At 35.6% G+C, this 17,420-nt stretch overlaps 1 protein-coding gene across 1 annotated transcript in view; it reads right to left on the minus strand.

Annotated features, from left to right (window-relative positions):
* Nucleotides 1-5,169: 5,169 nt before the first annotated feature.
* The window catches only part of LOC106050328 (uncharacterized), a 28,044-nt gene continuing 15,793 nt past the window's right edge, over nucleotides 5,170-17,420 (minus strand). The window contains exons 8-13 of the mRNA XM_056028586.1: nucleotides 15,535-15,672; nucleotides 12,782-12,919; nucleotides 12,127-12,264; nucleotides 10,686-10,820; nucleotides 8,823-9,023; nucleotides 5,170-8,680 (exon numbers count right to left, since the gene is read on the minus strand). Coding sequence (XP_055884561.1) covers nucleotides 8,532-8,680; nucleotides 8,823-9,023; nucleotides 10,686-10,820; nucleotides 12,127-12,264; nucleotides 12,782-12,919; nucleotides 15,535-15,672 — 899 coding nt within the window. The 3' untranslated portion in view covers nucleotides 5,170-8,531. The remainder of the gene's footprint in view (nucleotides 8,681-8,822; nucleotides 9,024-10,685; nucleotides 10,821-12,126; nucleotides 12,265-12,781; nucleotides 12,920-15,534; nucleotides 15,673-17,420) is intronic.

The following is a 17,420-nucleotide window of genomic DNA, read 5'->3' on the forward strand; positions in this document are numbered from 1 at the left end:
ATGTAATCACGTGGCACTGGTTGTAGGAATGTAATCACGTGGCTGTGGTTGTAGGAATGTAATCACGTGGTTGTGGGAATGTAATCACGTGGCTGTGGTTGTAGGAATGTAATCACGTGGCACTGGTTGTAGGAATGTAATCACGTGGCTGTGGTTGTAGGAATGTAATCACGTGGCACTGGTTGTAGGAATGTAATCACGTGGCTGTGGTTGTAGGAATGTAATCACGTGGTTGTGGGAATGTAATCACGTGGCTGTGGTTGTAGGAATGTAATCACGTGGCACTGGTTGTAGGAATGTAATCACGTGGCTGTGGTTGTAGGAATGTAATCACGTGGCACTGGTTGTAGGAATGTAATCACGTGGCACTGGTTGTAGGAATGTAATCACGTGGCTGTGGTTGTAGGAATGTAATTACGTGGCACTGGTTGTAGGAATGTAATCACGTGGCACTGGTTGTAGGAATGTAATCACGTGGCTGTGGTTGTAGGAATGTAATCACGTGGCACTGCTTGTAGGAATGTGATCACGTGGCTGTGGTTGTAGGAATTTAATCACGTGGTTGTGGTTGTAGGAATGTAATCACGTGACTCTAGTTGTAGGAATGTAATCACGTGACTTTGGTTGTAGGAAAGTTATCACGTGGCTGTGGTTGTAGGAATGTAATCATGTGACTCTGGTTGTAGGAATGTAATCACGTGGCACTGGTTGTAGGAATGTAATCACGTGGCTGTGGTTGTAGGAATGTAATCACGTGGCACTGGTTGTAGGAATGTAATCACGTGGCTGTGGTTGTAGGAATGTAATCACGTGGTTGTGGGAATGTAATCACGTGGCTGTGGTTGTAGGAATGTAATCACGTGGCACTGGTTGTAGGAATGTAATCACGTGGCTGTGGTTGTAGGAATGTAATCACGTGGCACTGGTTGTAGGAATGTAATCACGTGGCTGTGGTTGTAGGAATGTAATCACGTGGTTGTGGGAATGTAATCACGTGGCTGTGGTTGTAGGAATGTAATCACGTGGCACTGGTTGTAGGAATGTAATCACGTGGCTGTGGTTGTAGGAATGTAATCACGTGGCACTGGTTGTAGGAATGTAATCACGTGGCACTGGTTGTAGGAATGTAATCACGTGGCTGTGGTTGTAGGAATGTAATTACGTGGCACTGGTTGTAGGAATGTAATCACGTGGCACTGGTTGTAGGAATGTAATCACGTGGCTGTGGTTGTAGGAATGTAATCACGTAACTCTAGTTGTAGGAATGTAATCACGTGGCTGTGGTTGTAGGAATGTAATCACGTGGCACTGGTTGTAGGAAAGTGATCACGTGGCTGTGGTTGTAGGAATGTAATCACGTAACTCTAGTTGTAGGAATGTAATCACGTGGCTGTGGTTGTAGGAATGTAATCACGTGGCACTGCTTGTAGGAATGTGATCACGTGGTTGTGGTTGTAGGAATGTAATCACGTGACTCTAGTTGTAGGAATGTAATCACGTGACTCTGGTTGTAGGAATGTAATCACGTGACTCTGGTTGTAGGAATGTAATCACGTGACTTTGGTTGTAGGAATGTAATCACGTGACACTGGTTGTAGGAATGTAATCACGTAACTGTGGTTGTAGGAATGTAATCACGTGACTCTGGGTGGTGATGCGGGACCAAATAACTATACTTGTTTTAATGCCCTTTTCTTGAAGACGGTATGGTGAGAGTTAGGTATCTGGTCGCTGTTAGGCGATGGCCCTGGTCCGGTCTATTTTTCACCATATTTTCTTCACCTTCTTCTCTTAATCACCTTACTACAGCTATTATTAAATGTTACATGTCATCAGGGCCGGTCTTAGGCCGCTTCAACCTATGCGGCCGCAGTGGCCCCGCACTTTCATTGGCTCAGTGCAAATTCTAGGTGTAAATTATTAAATTAAACCATTTTAACTTATTATTAAAAGGGTTTCTGGAATTCCTCTGAAATTGCAAGATATACGAAAAAGTCATGAAAATCACCTGAAATTATTAAAATCTTCTGAAAACTCATGTAAATAACCTTAAAAACTGATAAAGTTGTCATTTCAAGATGCCATTCAATATGGTAAACGCCAATCCTACTCGGATTAAAAAAACGACACTGGAGAATGTTGAAATAGCAAAAGGGAAAATCAAAAGAAAAAAACAAATACAAAGTGCCTTGCTCTGAGGGCATTCTAGGAAAAGACTTCAATGAATGGCAGTGTATGTAAGTGTGTGGATGTTGCACTAAAGAGATGTTTAACAGGCCTTTTCTTACGTGACATTATGCTGAGAAAATCCTTAATTTGGCCTGAAATCTCATCTCGCAGTTATTACGTCTCTATTATAAGCTAGGGTCTATAGAGCCGTCATCCTCCCTACATTGCTCTATGCCTCAGAAACATGGACAGTGTACAGTAAACATGCAAAGAAACTAAACCACTTCCACATGACATGTCTGAGAAAAATACTAAATGTCAAATGGCAAGAAAAAATACCAGATACAGAAGTCTATCGAAGAGCGTCTCTGCAAAGCATCCACACAATCCTGATGCAGTCCCAGCTGCGATGGGCAGGTCACGTCTACAGAATGGAAGACCACCGCATCCCTAAACGACTCTTGTATGGCCAACTAAGCGAAGGAAAGCGCTCGCAAGGTGGGCAAAGAAAGCGCTTCAGGGACACCCTCAAAGCTTCTCTGAAGGCATTCAGCATAGACCCAGGCACCTGGGAGACAGAGGCACATGACAGAGCATCATGGCGTCGCGCTGTGAAAACTGGCACACAGGTAGCTGAGGAAAAAAGAACAATGCTGGCAGAAGAAAAACGCCAGAAAAGAAAAGCAAGGCCCACGACACTAGCTCCAGCTGGAATAACCTGCCCAGTGTGCGGCCGAACATTCCGGGCCAACATAGGTCTCACCAGCCACATGAGGAGGCATAAAACCCCAGTGCAAAGCCCTCAGCCCCCTGAATGACCAAGTGGTCATCATGAACCACGATGGACGAACTATATATATATATATATATATATATATAATTTTATAATGTTGTTGTAACTACGCTTCCGCGCCACACTGATGGTGCGCATGAGAGCACCATTTAAGACAAGTAGTATAAGACATGTTTACACTAGGAAAAATGACTGTTGTAGATCCTGCTGAAGTTATGGGAGTCTGGACAGTCTGGAGCTAAGTGCTGTCCTGTGTGATACTAGAGAACTGTTTGGAAGACCTGGAGCGACACAGGGAAGTGTGTAGGTGGTCTATTCTAGTATCAAGTAGGACTCTTAGAACTTAAGACATTACTCCCTGTGACTTGATAGCGAAAGTCCAAGTCTAACTATTTCTTGATAGCTTATAATAAATACATCGTTTCGTTGAGTTGTCTGCCTTAGATTTACATCAATATAAATTGAATACATGCTATCATGTTATTTGTTTATTCAAAATAAATTGTGTAGACTAATGTTTGAAAACACAAACTCATAATCGGCCCCCCAAAGTGGTCCACCCAGGCAGGTAAAAAGGCAGGTATCAATGTTTAAAGAAAGAAAATCACAATGAAATTCTATAAAAAGACAAATGACAGAGAAGAATGGAGAAAGAAGGTTTACAGATCTTGCGTGGTGCCCCAGCGCTTCAGCAGTCCAAAGGATAGGTGAAAGTGAATTTGAAATAAATGTGAACCTGGCCTAACTGATGTCTTAAAATGAATATCTAATTGATCTAATTGTTTTGTAAAGGTCAATCTCTTATTCAAATCCTCAAATAAAGTAAAAAAAATTTCCGTAAAAAAAAATAATTTCCTTTAGTTTTGTGTTTCATGTGTATGGCCTAGCAGTGATGTTTAAGTCATAATATGAAAAACTGCATATTAATTGTTGTTTTTAATTATGTCCAATTTATATGTATACTAAATAGATTTTTTTTTCTTAAAAAAGGTTTATTTTTTTTTCGGTAAATGTAGTAGTTAGTAGGACAGAACTTATATAACTTAGCAAAATAAAACTGTAAACAAAAATTATTTTTTTTTACAAAAAATCGAAAACCATTTGCATAAATGTGTTAAAAACATAGCCGGCAGTTGTTTCCTCTAATAAAGAGCTTCCTGTGTTTGTTACTATTGATAGTGAATAGTTATTAAAGTGGTGTATTTTAATGAAAAAAATGCTTGCATAAGTGATTTTAAAAATCAGTTTTTCGCTTCTAGAAAAGGAAAAAGTAGCCGTTGCATCAGAACTTTGAATGGACTAAAATATTATAATGTCGATTTTCACTATCTTTTCTAGTTTACGAAATCTAAACGGGACGCACGGACAGACATAAATTTCACACAAAATTATTACGGTCTCTTCCCCTTTCAGGGGCCGCATAAAATCAAAAGTTGTACGACTTGATTTCGATCTCAAGGGCACTAACTTATAAAGAAAATGCACTAGCCACTGTGGCAGTAAATATAGCTTATAAAAATAGGTTTCATAGCTATCGATTGTTAGTTCAAACTTTTGAGAGACATTCTCTACACAAAGTAAATAATGGAACTAATTCAACTTATACAACCACATTTGTCAAGTAAAATTTCTTCCCCTTGTTCAATATTAATTAAAACTATTAATTACCAATAATTAATAAACTAACTTGTTATATTTTGTATTATTGATTATTGTTTTGTCAGGTACAAGAACTAATTGAGCAAAAGTTCAACTTGATCTGAGATTGTAAAAATAAATTTCCTCTTTCAGACCTTGTGATCTATAGTGCAGATGGTGTTAAGGTCATCTGTTTCTTTGCCCAACGGTTTCACGTGAGCACCAAAGCTACCAAACACCTTTTCTTTCCCAAACTAAGGTCAGGCTAGAGTTAGGTGGACTTAGGAACACTGTAAAAAATTCGTAATTCGAATTTGCTGTCTTCAACGAGTTATCGAACCAGAAACTTCAAATAAAAAGCCAATCGCTTAACCACTCAGCCATCGCGCCACCTCTTGCGTGAAGATTTTACAAGTCAGACAGACAGAAAAACAGACAGACAGAGTGAGTTACAAAATTTGTAAAAATATTTTTTTTATTTCTTTATTAAGTACTAAATCTTTTGTTGATGCGTAACTCTCCTTTGTTCAAAGTGTATTAAAACAAGCTTATTTTTTTTCCTCCCGAAATTCGAGATAGCTGCATGTGTACGTAGGTTAGGCTGATCAAAGTTATCAAAAAATAATAACATGAAAGCAGAATTTTTTTGTGGGTGCAGATAAAGACTACCACAATTCACACTTCTGTTAACACTAGTATACAAAACAGACTTTTATTAATATTTTTATAACTTATAACAAAAAAATACAAATTACAGAGCTAGATATTTAAATACTTTAGAAAATATTTTCATTATAAATTGAAACAAACGGAACAATGTTTGAAAATTTATTTTGTGAAAACAAAGGGCTTTGTTGCGATTATGCGTTTCGTTACTTTGGTTTAAAACTAGAATTCTAAATTGCGCCGGAAGTACCTTTTTCCTTATTTATCTTTTGCAATTTTTAGTTCTCTTTTTAAATTAAAGTGACATTATTATGCTATAATTTTAAGTGTGCCTGATACAGAAAAAAATCTGCACAAAAAATACGGCTAGTTGGGATAAAACCCGATAGAGGTTATAGAAAGAAAAGACCTGAAACAAGCACCTGAAACTACACATTTACAGTACTTTATTTGACGAGTCTATTACCCAAGATATGTGCATTTTTTTAGGACTAGCTTATTTCAAGTACCCGGCATTTTCCGATGCATAATTTCACACACACAAATAATTGTCGAAATAAATTTTTTTGTGATTTTAAATTTTTTAAATGATTTTTTAAAAGGTGTGTTTAAAAAGGTGTTACTGTAATAAATTGTGAATATTCGTTTGTTATGAATCTATTTGTCTGTTTTAATTTCTTAATGTTTTCTCGTGTTTTCTCCTGATGTTTATACCTGATTCTCTTATTAACCGTTGTGAGACATTGGTCCAAAATAATACTAACCTAAGCATCTAAATATAAAAAAAAATCGCATAATGAACTTGTTTTAGTTCATTATTTATAGTTGCTTTGCAAAATGTATCTCACACATGCCATGAACCTTGTCATAATAGTCATAGATCTATAAAATGTAGTTATAATCTATAATCTATATATTCATAAATATTCAGGTTCAATTCGAATTGTATGTATAGAATCAGTATAGATCTACTTCTAGAATATATATCTATGTTATAAATATAGTAGAAATAGCATCTAAGATAATCAGAATTTACTCTAGACTGTAACTCTAGGCAGTCTAAATCTAGAGTCTGAGACTTAATCTCGATTTTAGACTAGATTTCAGTCTAGTATACTATATAAACCTATATATACGCTGCCTTCGTTGACCTCACCACGGCTTTCGTCACGGTCAATGGTTTATGTGGGATTTGGCTCGGATACCCAACTAAGCTCCTATCCATTCTTAACCAGTTTCATGTGGGACAGATTAGAGACAATGGTGACCTGTCGATCATTTCCCAATAAAAAATGGCGTGAAGCAGGGCTGTGTACTTGCTCCTACTCTATTCACTATCTTTTCTGGCGTAATGCTGGGTCAAATGAGGCTGTGATTGCACAAAGGCATCGACATCAGGTCTCGTTCAGACGGCAATGTGTTTAGTCTTCGACGTCTACTATCCCATACAAAAACAAAGGAAATGGTCATAACAGAGCTTCTCTAAGCCGATAATTGGGTCCTGCTAGATCGCGGTCATACACTGCCGCCTCTTTCTGTTTATCTACAAACCTCAGGGAAAACAGAAGTCATGTTTCTGAAGGGACCCAATAAGCCTACTCAGCCCCAAAGATCACCGTAAGTGGGCATCCCCCTTTACGTGGTAGAATACGTAATATATCTAGGAAGCATGACACCTCGCTTTCAAGGAAGTTGATAACCTCTGGCCATGGCCAAAAGTGCTTTTGGACGCCTCCAGGAGTGAGTTGGCGGATTAGATCGCTACGCCTGCCTAAAAAGTGTCTACCAAGCAGTGGTTCTCTCAATCCTTCTATATGGATCTGATACATGGGTATTATACAGAAAACAACTAAGACTGCTTGAACGCTTTCACCAAAGTTGCTTCCATCAAGACAGCACTACAAACAGCGATGTCATTGCGAACGCAGTATGGACAGTATAGACTAGTATAGACGGATTTCTTATGGTCCGACAGTTACGCTGGGTAGGGCACGTATCCCGTATGGGGACGAGCTAAAAGGTGGTCGACGTAACAGAGGTGCCTCACGGAAACGCTTTAAAGACTAGATTAGGCGCTTACTTGCTATAAGCAGACATAGAAGAGAGCACCTGGTTGCATGCGGTCTCAGAATGAGACAGGCAGCTGGAAGGCCGCGGGATGCACATTTGTGACCAAAAGGAAATCCGCTGAGGAGGACAGACGCAGACGGCGAAAAGAAAATCTTTACTACCGGCGGACAATGGTTATGCTTGCCCTGTTTGGGAAAAATATGTAGGTCACAGCTGGGGATGCGTATCCATGGAAATATTGCATTCCGCATTAATCTTGATGACAAGCCATATTATTATTATTATTATATTGTTATATTAGGTCTTGGCGTTGAAAAGTAGATCTATAAGTAGAAGTATATTCAATATTTATATATAGTAGATCTACTGAGTCTGATCTAGACTAGCTATAGATTTTTTCTAGATGTTTTTTATTCTATACAGAATATTCTAGATAGTAGATGTAGGCCTATCTTAATTAATAAATTTTAGTCAGGTAGAGCTAGACTAGTGACAATCTATAGTCTCAAGATAGAATCTAGATATAGATTCTACTTAATGACAATGTCAGTGATTCCGAAGATTAATGATGAGTACAGTATTTACTGTTTATTTGAATGTTTCACGAATCACATGTGCCCATGTGGTGATATGACTACGCCTATGAAATACGCAGAACCGTAAATGGCGTGAACTGTATACGCAGAACCTATTGCGACTTGACGGCTTTTGACTTTTGTCTTGTAAGTTTGTCTGCTGTGCGATACGAGATGCCAAAAAAATATCTAGATACTAAAATTCTAGAACAATATATCTATTCCTATTAATTTATTAACATAAATCTACTAATCTCATTAATAATATGTAGCTCTAGATCTACTATATTACCAACGCATTCATACAGATTTTAATATAAAGATTTAACTATACTAATAAAGAGTTGAAATTTAGATCTACACGGTGTTAGCGAATAGTGTTACACAATAAAAAAAACGAACCTGGGTTTTTCTAAACTCTAATACTTGGTGTGTAATAGTAAAACAGCACCTACCTAAATAAATCGTAAATAGAGAGCAAATACCTATATTTATTGTAGTATATATAGGTCTGTGGTTTTATACTATATAACTTTCGTTACTTCTTCTATAGAGAAATGACTTTTGTAATTTCTTTTACTGAAAATTTGGGCCATTCGCGTCTGAGACATATATAATTTTTATGTGCAGCAACAAAGCCCATTAGAGTGGACTTGATTGTTTGGTATTTCGTATCCACTATTAGGTTCGGCTGTAGAGTACTCTGTCCGAGCTGGCGATGTCAAGACACTTGTCTCGTATACATGATTGACTTCTCCGTCTCGAAGATCTGTAAGCAAACATTTAAATATAGTACACTTTCTGTGTGATTGGTTGTGTCTAGGATGTAAAAATGTTCAATACTGGTCAAACGTCAGATACAATGGATTAAATACTTTTACAGTACAGACATATTGTATTTATGAAGTTACCTGTTTGTAAAATATGGTCATAGATGTGGCCTTCTGTAACCTGGAGATTCGTTTCACCACAAGCAAACCTTGACCTTTGCCTCCACAGAACCAACCTAGGGTGATAGATTTTCAATAGGACGACCAGGACGACAAGTACAATAGCTCCACACCCAATAGCTATTCCTATTCCAAAACTGCTGAATTCCACTCTGAATATTTCTGTGTTAGAAAAAATATAGAAAACCAGATACCTGTTTCTATTTACAAGTTAAACAATTAAGCCTGTAATTGTTTTATAGAAGTAGACGTAGATAAGCCAGCCGAGGTTTTAGCAACCATTTCTGTTCTTACGTCTTAGTAAAGGTTTGACGTCTGCAGATTTCATGAGGGCAGATCAATGAAATTAGTTAAACTTTTCAAAGAAAATAAACTATTTTTGGTTAATTATATACATTATTGTATTCATATTCATAAATAATTTAAAAATTATATTAAAAAAATATATAACCAAATGTATAAAATATATTTGCCCACCGACTACGCCTAACGTTTCAAGAGGAACTAGAATTTCTGAAACATTCCAGCCTCAGCAAAATTCTCTTTTAGCCTGCATTATTTCATGTCATCTGTTTCTGAACCCCCGGTTAACGAAGGTGTCATGTGGCCAGCATAACGACCAATTGCCTATACTTTTCCCCAACTAACGTCAAGTACCCATTAGAGCTGGGTGAACCCAGGGGCAACTTAGAGATCCTTAATTTAAAAATAGCATTCTTCATCAGGATTCGAAACGGGGATCCTCCAGTTCGGGAGTCACTCTGCCACCGGCCTGTCGGTTATGATAGGGGAAAACCCTAAACATTGGATCTATAACATTCAGATATTTATTTGTTTTATTTATTTTAGTTTTTTTTTTAAACCGGAAACTTAGACACAACATCTATGAATTATATATTAAGAAATTCCTAGCCGGACAAGTTGGCTTTACCCGGGATGGAGATTTAATAAAATTAACATTTACATTTAAAAAGAAGTATGTAAATAAAAAAAAAAAGTTTATACTAATAGAGATATTGTAAGTCTAAACTTTCGACATGCTGTTATTTGTTGACTATCCTTCTTAAGAATGTTAGGTGTATACATGTGTCTCCTTCTGTCTCGAAGGACAATAGATGCGCCCAGATGAGTCATTGGTTTTGGTCTCGTCTTGAGACGGGGAAAAATCTGCTGTGGCTAATCAGGTCAATTCTGGAGGGGCAGAGTGTGTCACAGTTCGTGCATGTGTACGCATCTGCTTTAGGGCTAGCTGATAGGATAGCTTTCCTTTTCTTTCTCTTGACTAAGGCAGCTTCGTTTCTTGTGCACTCTGCGAGCATGTACCAGCACACACCTCCATGCTGTCCAGACTTGGGCTATGTCCTCTATGCGCACTATTATAATCTTTTTAACCCTTTTATTTTTCGTTCTAAAATATAAAACCTTATTTGTGGTCTAATTTGCTCAAGAAACATTAAGCCAAACGGACCGCCTACGAGTTCGTGTTTACAATAAATATATTTACACGCAAACCAACAAAAAAAAACCCAGTAAGATACATAAGTATTGTAAGACAACCAACTTACACTTAGTCTTGTATTAAAAGTTGATTTCGTGTTTTTTTTTTTGTTTTTTTTATCTTCGAATAATTTACACGATGTTTGTAAAGGAAGAACATTGACATGTAAAGCTTTAATTATTAGACTATGCCTCAATAAAGAGCTGTAAACAAGAGAGACGGACATTTGTGTTTTGCTAGTAGTAATATATAAATCAGTACATAAAATAATAATTATAAAAATCTAAACTAATAATTAAATAATCAGTTCTATAAAATGCACCTACTCAATTCACAAGCCTGCCCCTCAAACCCAGCGGGGCATCTATTGCAAGTCCCATTGACAGGATCACATTCTCCGTTGAGACATAGACTTGAACAATTGTACGAGCAGTTCCTTCCGTAAGTTCCGCTGACACATTCTGTCACACAAAATTAGAATCTAAGAGTGACCAATGATTTTATAGCCTATTTTTGTTTTCAAAGCTTCTATCAACTCTGTCTGTCTGGTAAAAAATATGCACATCTTATTTCTCCCACACTCATTTTCGGATCAAGTTGAAACCTCGCACAATTATTCATTGGCAAAGACAAAAAATAAATCAATAATAAAAAATAACTAATTGGACAATTAATTACTGGTAATTAATAATTTTGTTTGATACCAATAAGGAAAACTAATACTTCAGTATTCACAGATATGGTTCAATTTGTTGGGTTCACCTTGAAATATTTGTTAACACTATTTCTCCCTCACGCATTCTCCCATCAAGTTGATACTTTACACACTTATTTATTGAGCCTAACAGAACATGAATCAATTTACAAAAATACTCAATTGATAATTAATTATTGGTAAGTAATTATTTTATTCGATATTGAATAAGTGAAATAACTTGTATATTATCGGTGGATACATTTTTAAGGGTAAAGCTATTTCCCTTTAGAAAAAAAAAAAGTTTAGTTTTTTTTAAAGGATTTTATCATGTTTTGCTTATTACTCAATAATATGAAACCAGTAATATAAAGATTGGCTAGTGCTAAGTCAATTTGTTGACTGCTTTGTGTGTGTGTGCCTGATGGTGTGGCATATAGTCGTGTGATTTGCACCTTATAGAGAGTTCGTAAATCGTGTCTTTCACAGGGCCTACAGAAACACACTCTGTCTGTATGTCTGGTAAAAAAGTTAAAACATCTTTTTTCTCCTTTTTCCCATTCTCGAATCAAATTAAACTTGACACAATTATTCATTGAACTTGACAAGACTTGAATCAATCAAAAAAAAATAACCAATTTATTTATTGTTGGTGATTAATTATTTTGTTTGATATTGAAAAAAGGGGAATAAATGCACGTCATTAAAAAAAAATATGAATGTATATATGGATTTAATCCTCTTATTACGTTGTAACACGTTTTTCTCCTACTTCCCATTCTCAGATTAAGTTTAAATTTTGCAAAATTATTTATAGTTGATGACAATACACGACCAATCTAGAAATGAACCACTTTGTTAATCATTTAGTTCTAATTAATTAATTTTGTTTTCTTTAGCAGAAAGGCAAAAATCCTGCAATTTTCTGTAACAGTAATTAGCAGTTCTTTCCCTTAGAAAGGCTAAGCTTTAAATAAAAAAAAGTATTCTCTTATTATATTGCTTGTTTTTCTTTGTTCTTTTTTTTTTCTAGTATTTAAATATTGGTAATAAAGTTACAAAAGAAAAGTTACTTTGTAAGCAAATTGGAGTCTGAAATCCTTCAACACAACCAAAGTCACAGCTGCCCTCTTTAGTGTTACATAATTTGTCGAAGCAGTTTTCGCTACATGTACTAGTGCAGTTCGATCCCCATTGTCCTTTTGGACATTCTGAAAATAAACATATGAAGACAAAAAAAAAAAAAAAGAATGGGTTAATATAAGCTTTATTGTCATTAACGGAAAATTGAAAATATTAAAAACATAAAAGAAATCAAAGCTTCTAACTCTTTCTCTCCGTAATTTGTTTTACAAGTTTCGACGGAATGCATGCTCTTTTTATATAACACAAAACAAAGTTTATAAAATTAAACATTAATTTAATTTAATGCATAGGCTTAGCTAGGAATTTTCCATCGTTTGGGGGCCCAGGGGGGGGGCTTTAGATTTTTCAGGGCCCCTGCATTTTGTGTGATATTTAATGTAAAAAAACACTCATTTGGGGCCCCCTTCAAGTGGAGACCCTGGAGGATTCTCAAATTCTTGCCTCGAGATTAATACTTGTAAACATAATATTTTTTTTATTTTTTTTTAAAGAAAAAAGGTAATTCGTTTAAAAACAAAAGTCAGATTCCTTGTTTATGATCGACACGACGACATTGGCATTTCTAATTGATCTGTTTGTTACCCATTGTACAATCTGGCAGTAGGTATCCAGGCTTGCATCCTTGGTGACATTCTCCACTGACAGGATTACAAGTGGGATTGTGGCAATGCTCACTACATCTATGACTACAGTTGATGCCCCATCTATCTCTGGAGCACACTGTGAATAGATGTAATATAGGTCGATATATTTGAAGTATGCATTATGTATTTTCAATATCTTTATCTATTAGTGGATTGTTTGAAACAAGAAGGTAGGATATGGAAACATGAAATATTACAGAGAGTTACAAGACTTGATCTATATAGTTTTGATATGGAGTAGTGCAGTGATGCCCAACCTAATTCAATCTGCGGGCCATTTTAATTTTCAACACTAGTGTCGCGGGCCACATGATGAAAAAGATACAAAAACAAATGAGATTGACCAGAAACTATTTTATTTCCACCCCGAGGATCTATGGTAGTTTATTTATTTCGGACATTACATGAATTCGGACATTCGCTGATTTTTGTGGTCATCAAATAATTATTTTAATATGTATTATAAAACTAGCGCGCTGTATAATGTGCTTGTCAATTTTCCAATGATTCTGACCCTATTTCCTTCCATTTAACTGTCTTTTTATGTAAGAAAAACGAATTTCAAATTTGTTAGTCAGGTTGTTGTATTTTCCTATGTTACCCGGATGACTTTACCTCTTCCTAGGGTTAAGACTATATTTTTTGATTGGCTAAGTCTATACTAATGAGCCCGGCAATATTTATTCTGTTTTTGGAGCTAATTTATTTGATTTATAAGCCAAGTTTTCTAATTCCATACAAAAAAAAAATTAATACGGTGTCCGAATTAAATTACGATTTTCTTACCAAAATTTATTTCGGACAGCCAGTTTTGGACATCAATAAAAATGATCTTATATTATATTTGTTAGTTTGTTGTTGTTTTTTTAAATAGAGAATAAATGGGCAAATGTTTGGAGTGAGCTTGGTACATTGAATGAAGTTAAATGCTTAGATCTAGACCTACTAGATAGATCTAGATTTATATAGAGAGAATATAGAGGATTCAGTTAGGCAAGAATGGCTATCGTAACCTGTAGTGGCCTACTATACTACAAAAGATCATCTGTATTAGAAATGTATTAAATTAATAAACAAAAAAAAACACAAACATTCAACACACATAAAATAAACAAACATAAAATAAGTCTAAAAGTCGGTGCAGTCGGCACTATTCCAATGACCTAATTTTGGTAGAATAAGTGTGTTCATATTTTTATTTTTTGTGTTCGTATTTATGCATAGTTTTAAAACATCGTAATGATTTCTTGTGATGGGCTATGCATGGGGATCTTAAAATTTAGTTAATGTTAATACAGAATTAAAATCTGAGTTTATTGATGCCTAAATATAGAGACTGTCCGAAATAAATTATGGTGTCCGGAATCAAATAATGTGGGTCAAATGTGTCCGAATTAAATGAAAACACACGGCCTCTTTGACCTTTAATATAATAACAAATATATGTTTGGGGAACCAATATAAGTAGTCATCCTTATTCTCCTTTAACTATAAAAGAAGATTTTGATATGTCATTTTCTTTTCTATGTCAAACCATTGTCAAATAATGCGCTGTCAAAGTCAAACTTTCAAATTTGGGCCTATAGGTGTCCGAATAGCATAAACTACTGTAGAACTTACATTGAATTATTGGGATATTTGAATTTTCTCTTTACAATTAGAAAAATGGCGAAAGTTTTGTTTATATCTTTCTTTATAAAAACAAACATGTCAGCTAGCATTGGTACTATGTTCTACAAAATAAGTAAAGTAGTACATTCTATAGTACTATTGCATGAAAGCACAAACGTTTAATGCCTAGGTAGTAATCCATTAGAAAAAAAGTGAAGGCCCTAACATAGATAAATATACATTTCGAAAATTTTGTTTAGAGGGGGGGATTTTCTATATTTTTGTGCCGACATTTCGGCGGGCCGGATGGAAGCACGTCGATACGGCCCGCGGGCCATGTTTTGGGCATCACTGTAATAGCGTATTTACGTCAGACAATTGAAGTATTTCACTATTTTATGAAATAGCATTTATAATAAAAAAGGTTCGTATTATTTGCATAGAAAAGCATAAAAGTGTTTAATTGTTATAGGCTATAACTGCAGGCTATTTATTGTTAAATAATTATGTCTCCAATACGGGAGCTACCAATTAAACAAAGGCAATCTACCGCAAGTATGTTGAATGTCTACATTGTTATAACAAGCAGAATACAGAAAACAAAGCTTATATTCAAGTTTATCAATTAGTAGATCTAGACTAACAATAAAAAAATATGAGAGATTAGAAAAATTTTTACCAAATTTTATTGTTTAACTCTATTTCATGCTTTTATTACGCTATGATACTATCACTTGTCTGGACCAGCCGCGTAGTTAGGGTGGGTGGAGGGGGTCCACATTTTAAAATGTAGAGTTAAAAAAAAAAGGTTTTGGCTTGTCTAATGATAATTTTTTTCCCTTAAACCAACAGTATATTTTTTTTTTACTGTAGTAATATAGCTATAAAACGTATTGCTAAGTGTCGCACCTTTATGGAGTCTAATCTAAATCTTCACAGATAAATACACCATGGTAAACATATTTCTGTTACGTTTATGCTACACCAAAATAATCAATTTTAATCATTTTATCTGAATCTCAAATGAATTAAACTAAAAAACAATAAAGCTGATATAACTGTCTTATTGTATTTTTATACCAGTGCCGCAGTAAGGTGAGTCACGGTATCCATGACATCCTTGATCACACAATCCAGTATTAACATTACACAAGGCCCTAACGCATCTGTTACTGCAATTATAGCGACAATTTATTCCCCACTTTCCAGCAGAGCAAACTGAAAAAAAAAATAGAAGCAATAAGTTACGCTAGAAATTTCAACAACAGCAAAAAACGAAAAAAAAAAAATTATGATTCAATATCCCCCGGAACAAATAGAACCAAAAATAGAAACGCAAGTCTATACAATAATTTTGTTCTAATTAAATTGTTTTCCTTGATATGAAATGATGACTGATCAAAAAAAAAAATAACTGTGTGCCCATTAAGCGAAGATATCCAGTTCCATACAAAAGTCTCCAATATTCAAGAGAACAGTTTTGAAATTTACAGATTTAACTCTTTCTCTCCGTAATTATTTACCACATTCTGGTGGAATCAACGCTGGTATCGTCAGTCAGGAGAGAAAGAGTTAACGCTCCTCATTAAATTGGCTTTTTTTCGTTACAGTCATGTCTCTGTTTACAATGTGACGAAAGCCGTGTGGTTCAGCAATAGTGAAATAGGAAAAGTCTTAAGAAACGAAAAGTTAAAGTCCGCTAGTCAAGTCGAGGAAAGACAATCTAACATTGTTTTGAGGCATACTATGAAATGTCCGAGAACTAAAAAAGAACTCTAAGCAAGCACGCTGAAAGTGTCCTCTTGGTGTTGAAGTTGGCGTCTGTAGGTGTCTTAACGTCACATCCCCCCCAAAAAAAAACAAAAAAAAACTCCAAACTACAAGGTAAAAAGAGAAGTATTTATTTATGACAATGCGGACATAACCGCCAACCAAGTGAATTTGGAAGCTCTTTTTTATGTATCAGATGAGATAATATTAGTTGCTATATATATATCCCCCCCACAAATCAAGAATAATTGGAGCAATGAATGGAGCTGTATAACAGTAAAGCAATCACGTAAGGACAGCTACTAATATACTCTTATAACTAGGAGAGCGACACTTATAGGGGTCGTTTTAAGTGTGTAATCAGCTGACACAGATAACACAGGCTAGCGCTTGGCGTAAATCTGACGACGCGGCGATGTTTTAGGAAAGACCAGTGTTCTGAACTTTACTCAGACAATCCATACGTGATATGAATATTTGGTCATCCAGAAGGAACTGACTTATTTCTATCGCTTTCGATTTGAGTGTCTGCACGTGGACGAGGTCAAAAAAACAAAAACAAACAATGGTATAAATAGCCTAGTAAAGATCGGCGTCGAAGGCGCCATTATCCAGATTCATAGCTGGAAAGTAAATTTTCCAGCGCGGCATAATTCAGGAGCTTTTCACCTCAAGTTCTGTATAAGGGTTGCAACACTACGGGTCGTTTCCTTCCTGAACCTCTCTATAAAGAAAATAGCTCAATGTATTACAAGTGTATATCACTGTACAGAATGGTATTCGATCTATTTCTCTGTCTTTGAATGGTAATGCCATTATATCGCGTGTCAAAATTAATAAACACTGCAGGAAGATGACAAGTTTAGGCAAAACTGATCATGTGACAAGTAAATCACAAGAAAAGAATACCTATTAACTCTTTCTCTCCTAACTGACGATACCATGTTGATTCCATCAGAACGTGTTAAATAATAACGGAGAGAAAGAGTTAAGTATAAAACATCGAATATTATATCCGACTCACATATTAATCTCTAGGTCAAGACATAAGGCAGACAAAGATAAACAAAAATGTAAGCCAAGTGGAAGCTTGTTGTGTTGTTACGATCTGACCTGGCGTAGTGGTTCTAAATATTTATAAGAAAAGGTATATATATATATATAGTTCGTCCATCGTGGTTCGATAATGACCACTT

This window comes from Biomphalaria glabrata, chromosome 5 (assembly GCF_947242115.1).
Source record: "Biomphalaria glabrata chromosome 5, xgBioGlab47.1, whole genome shotgun sequence".
NCBI lineage: Eukaryota > Metazoa > Mollusca > Gastropoda > Planorbidae > Biomphalaria > Biomphalaria glabrata.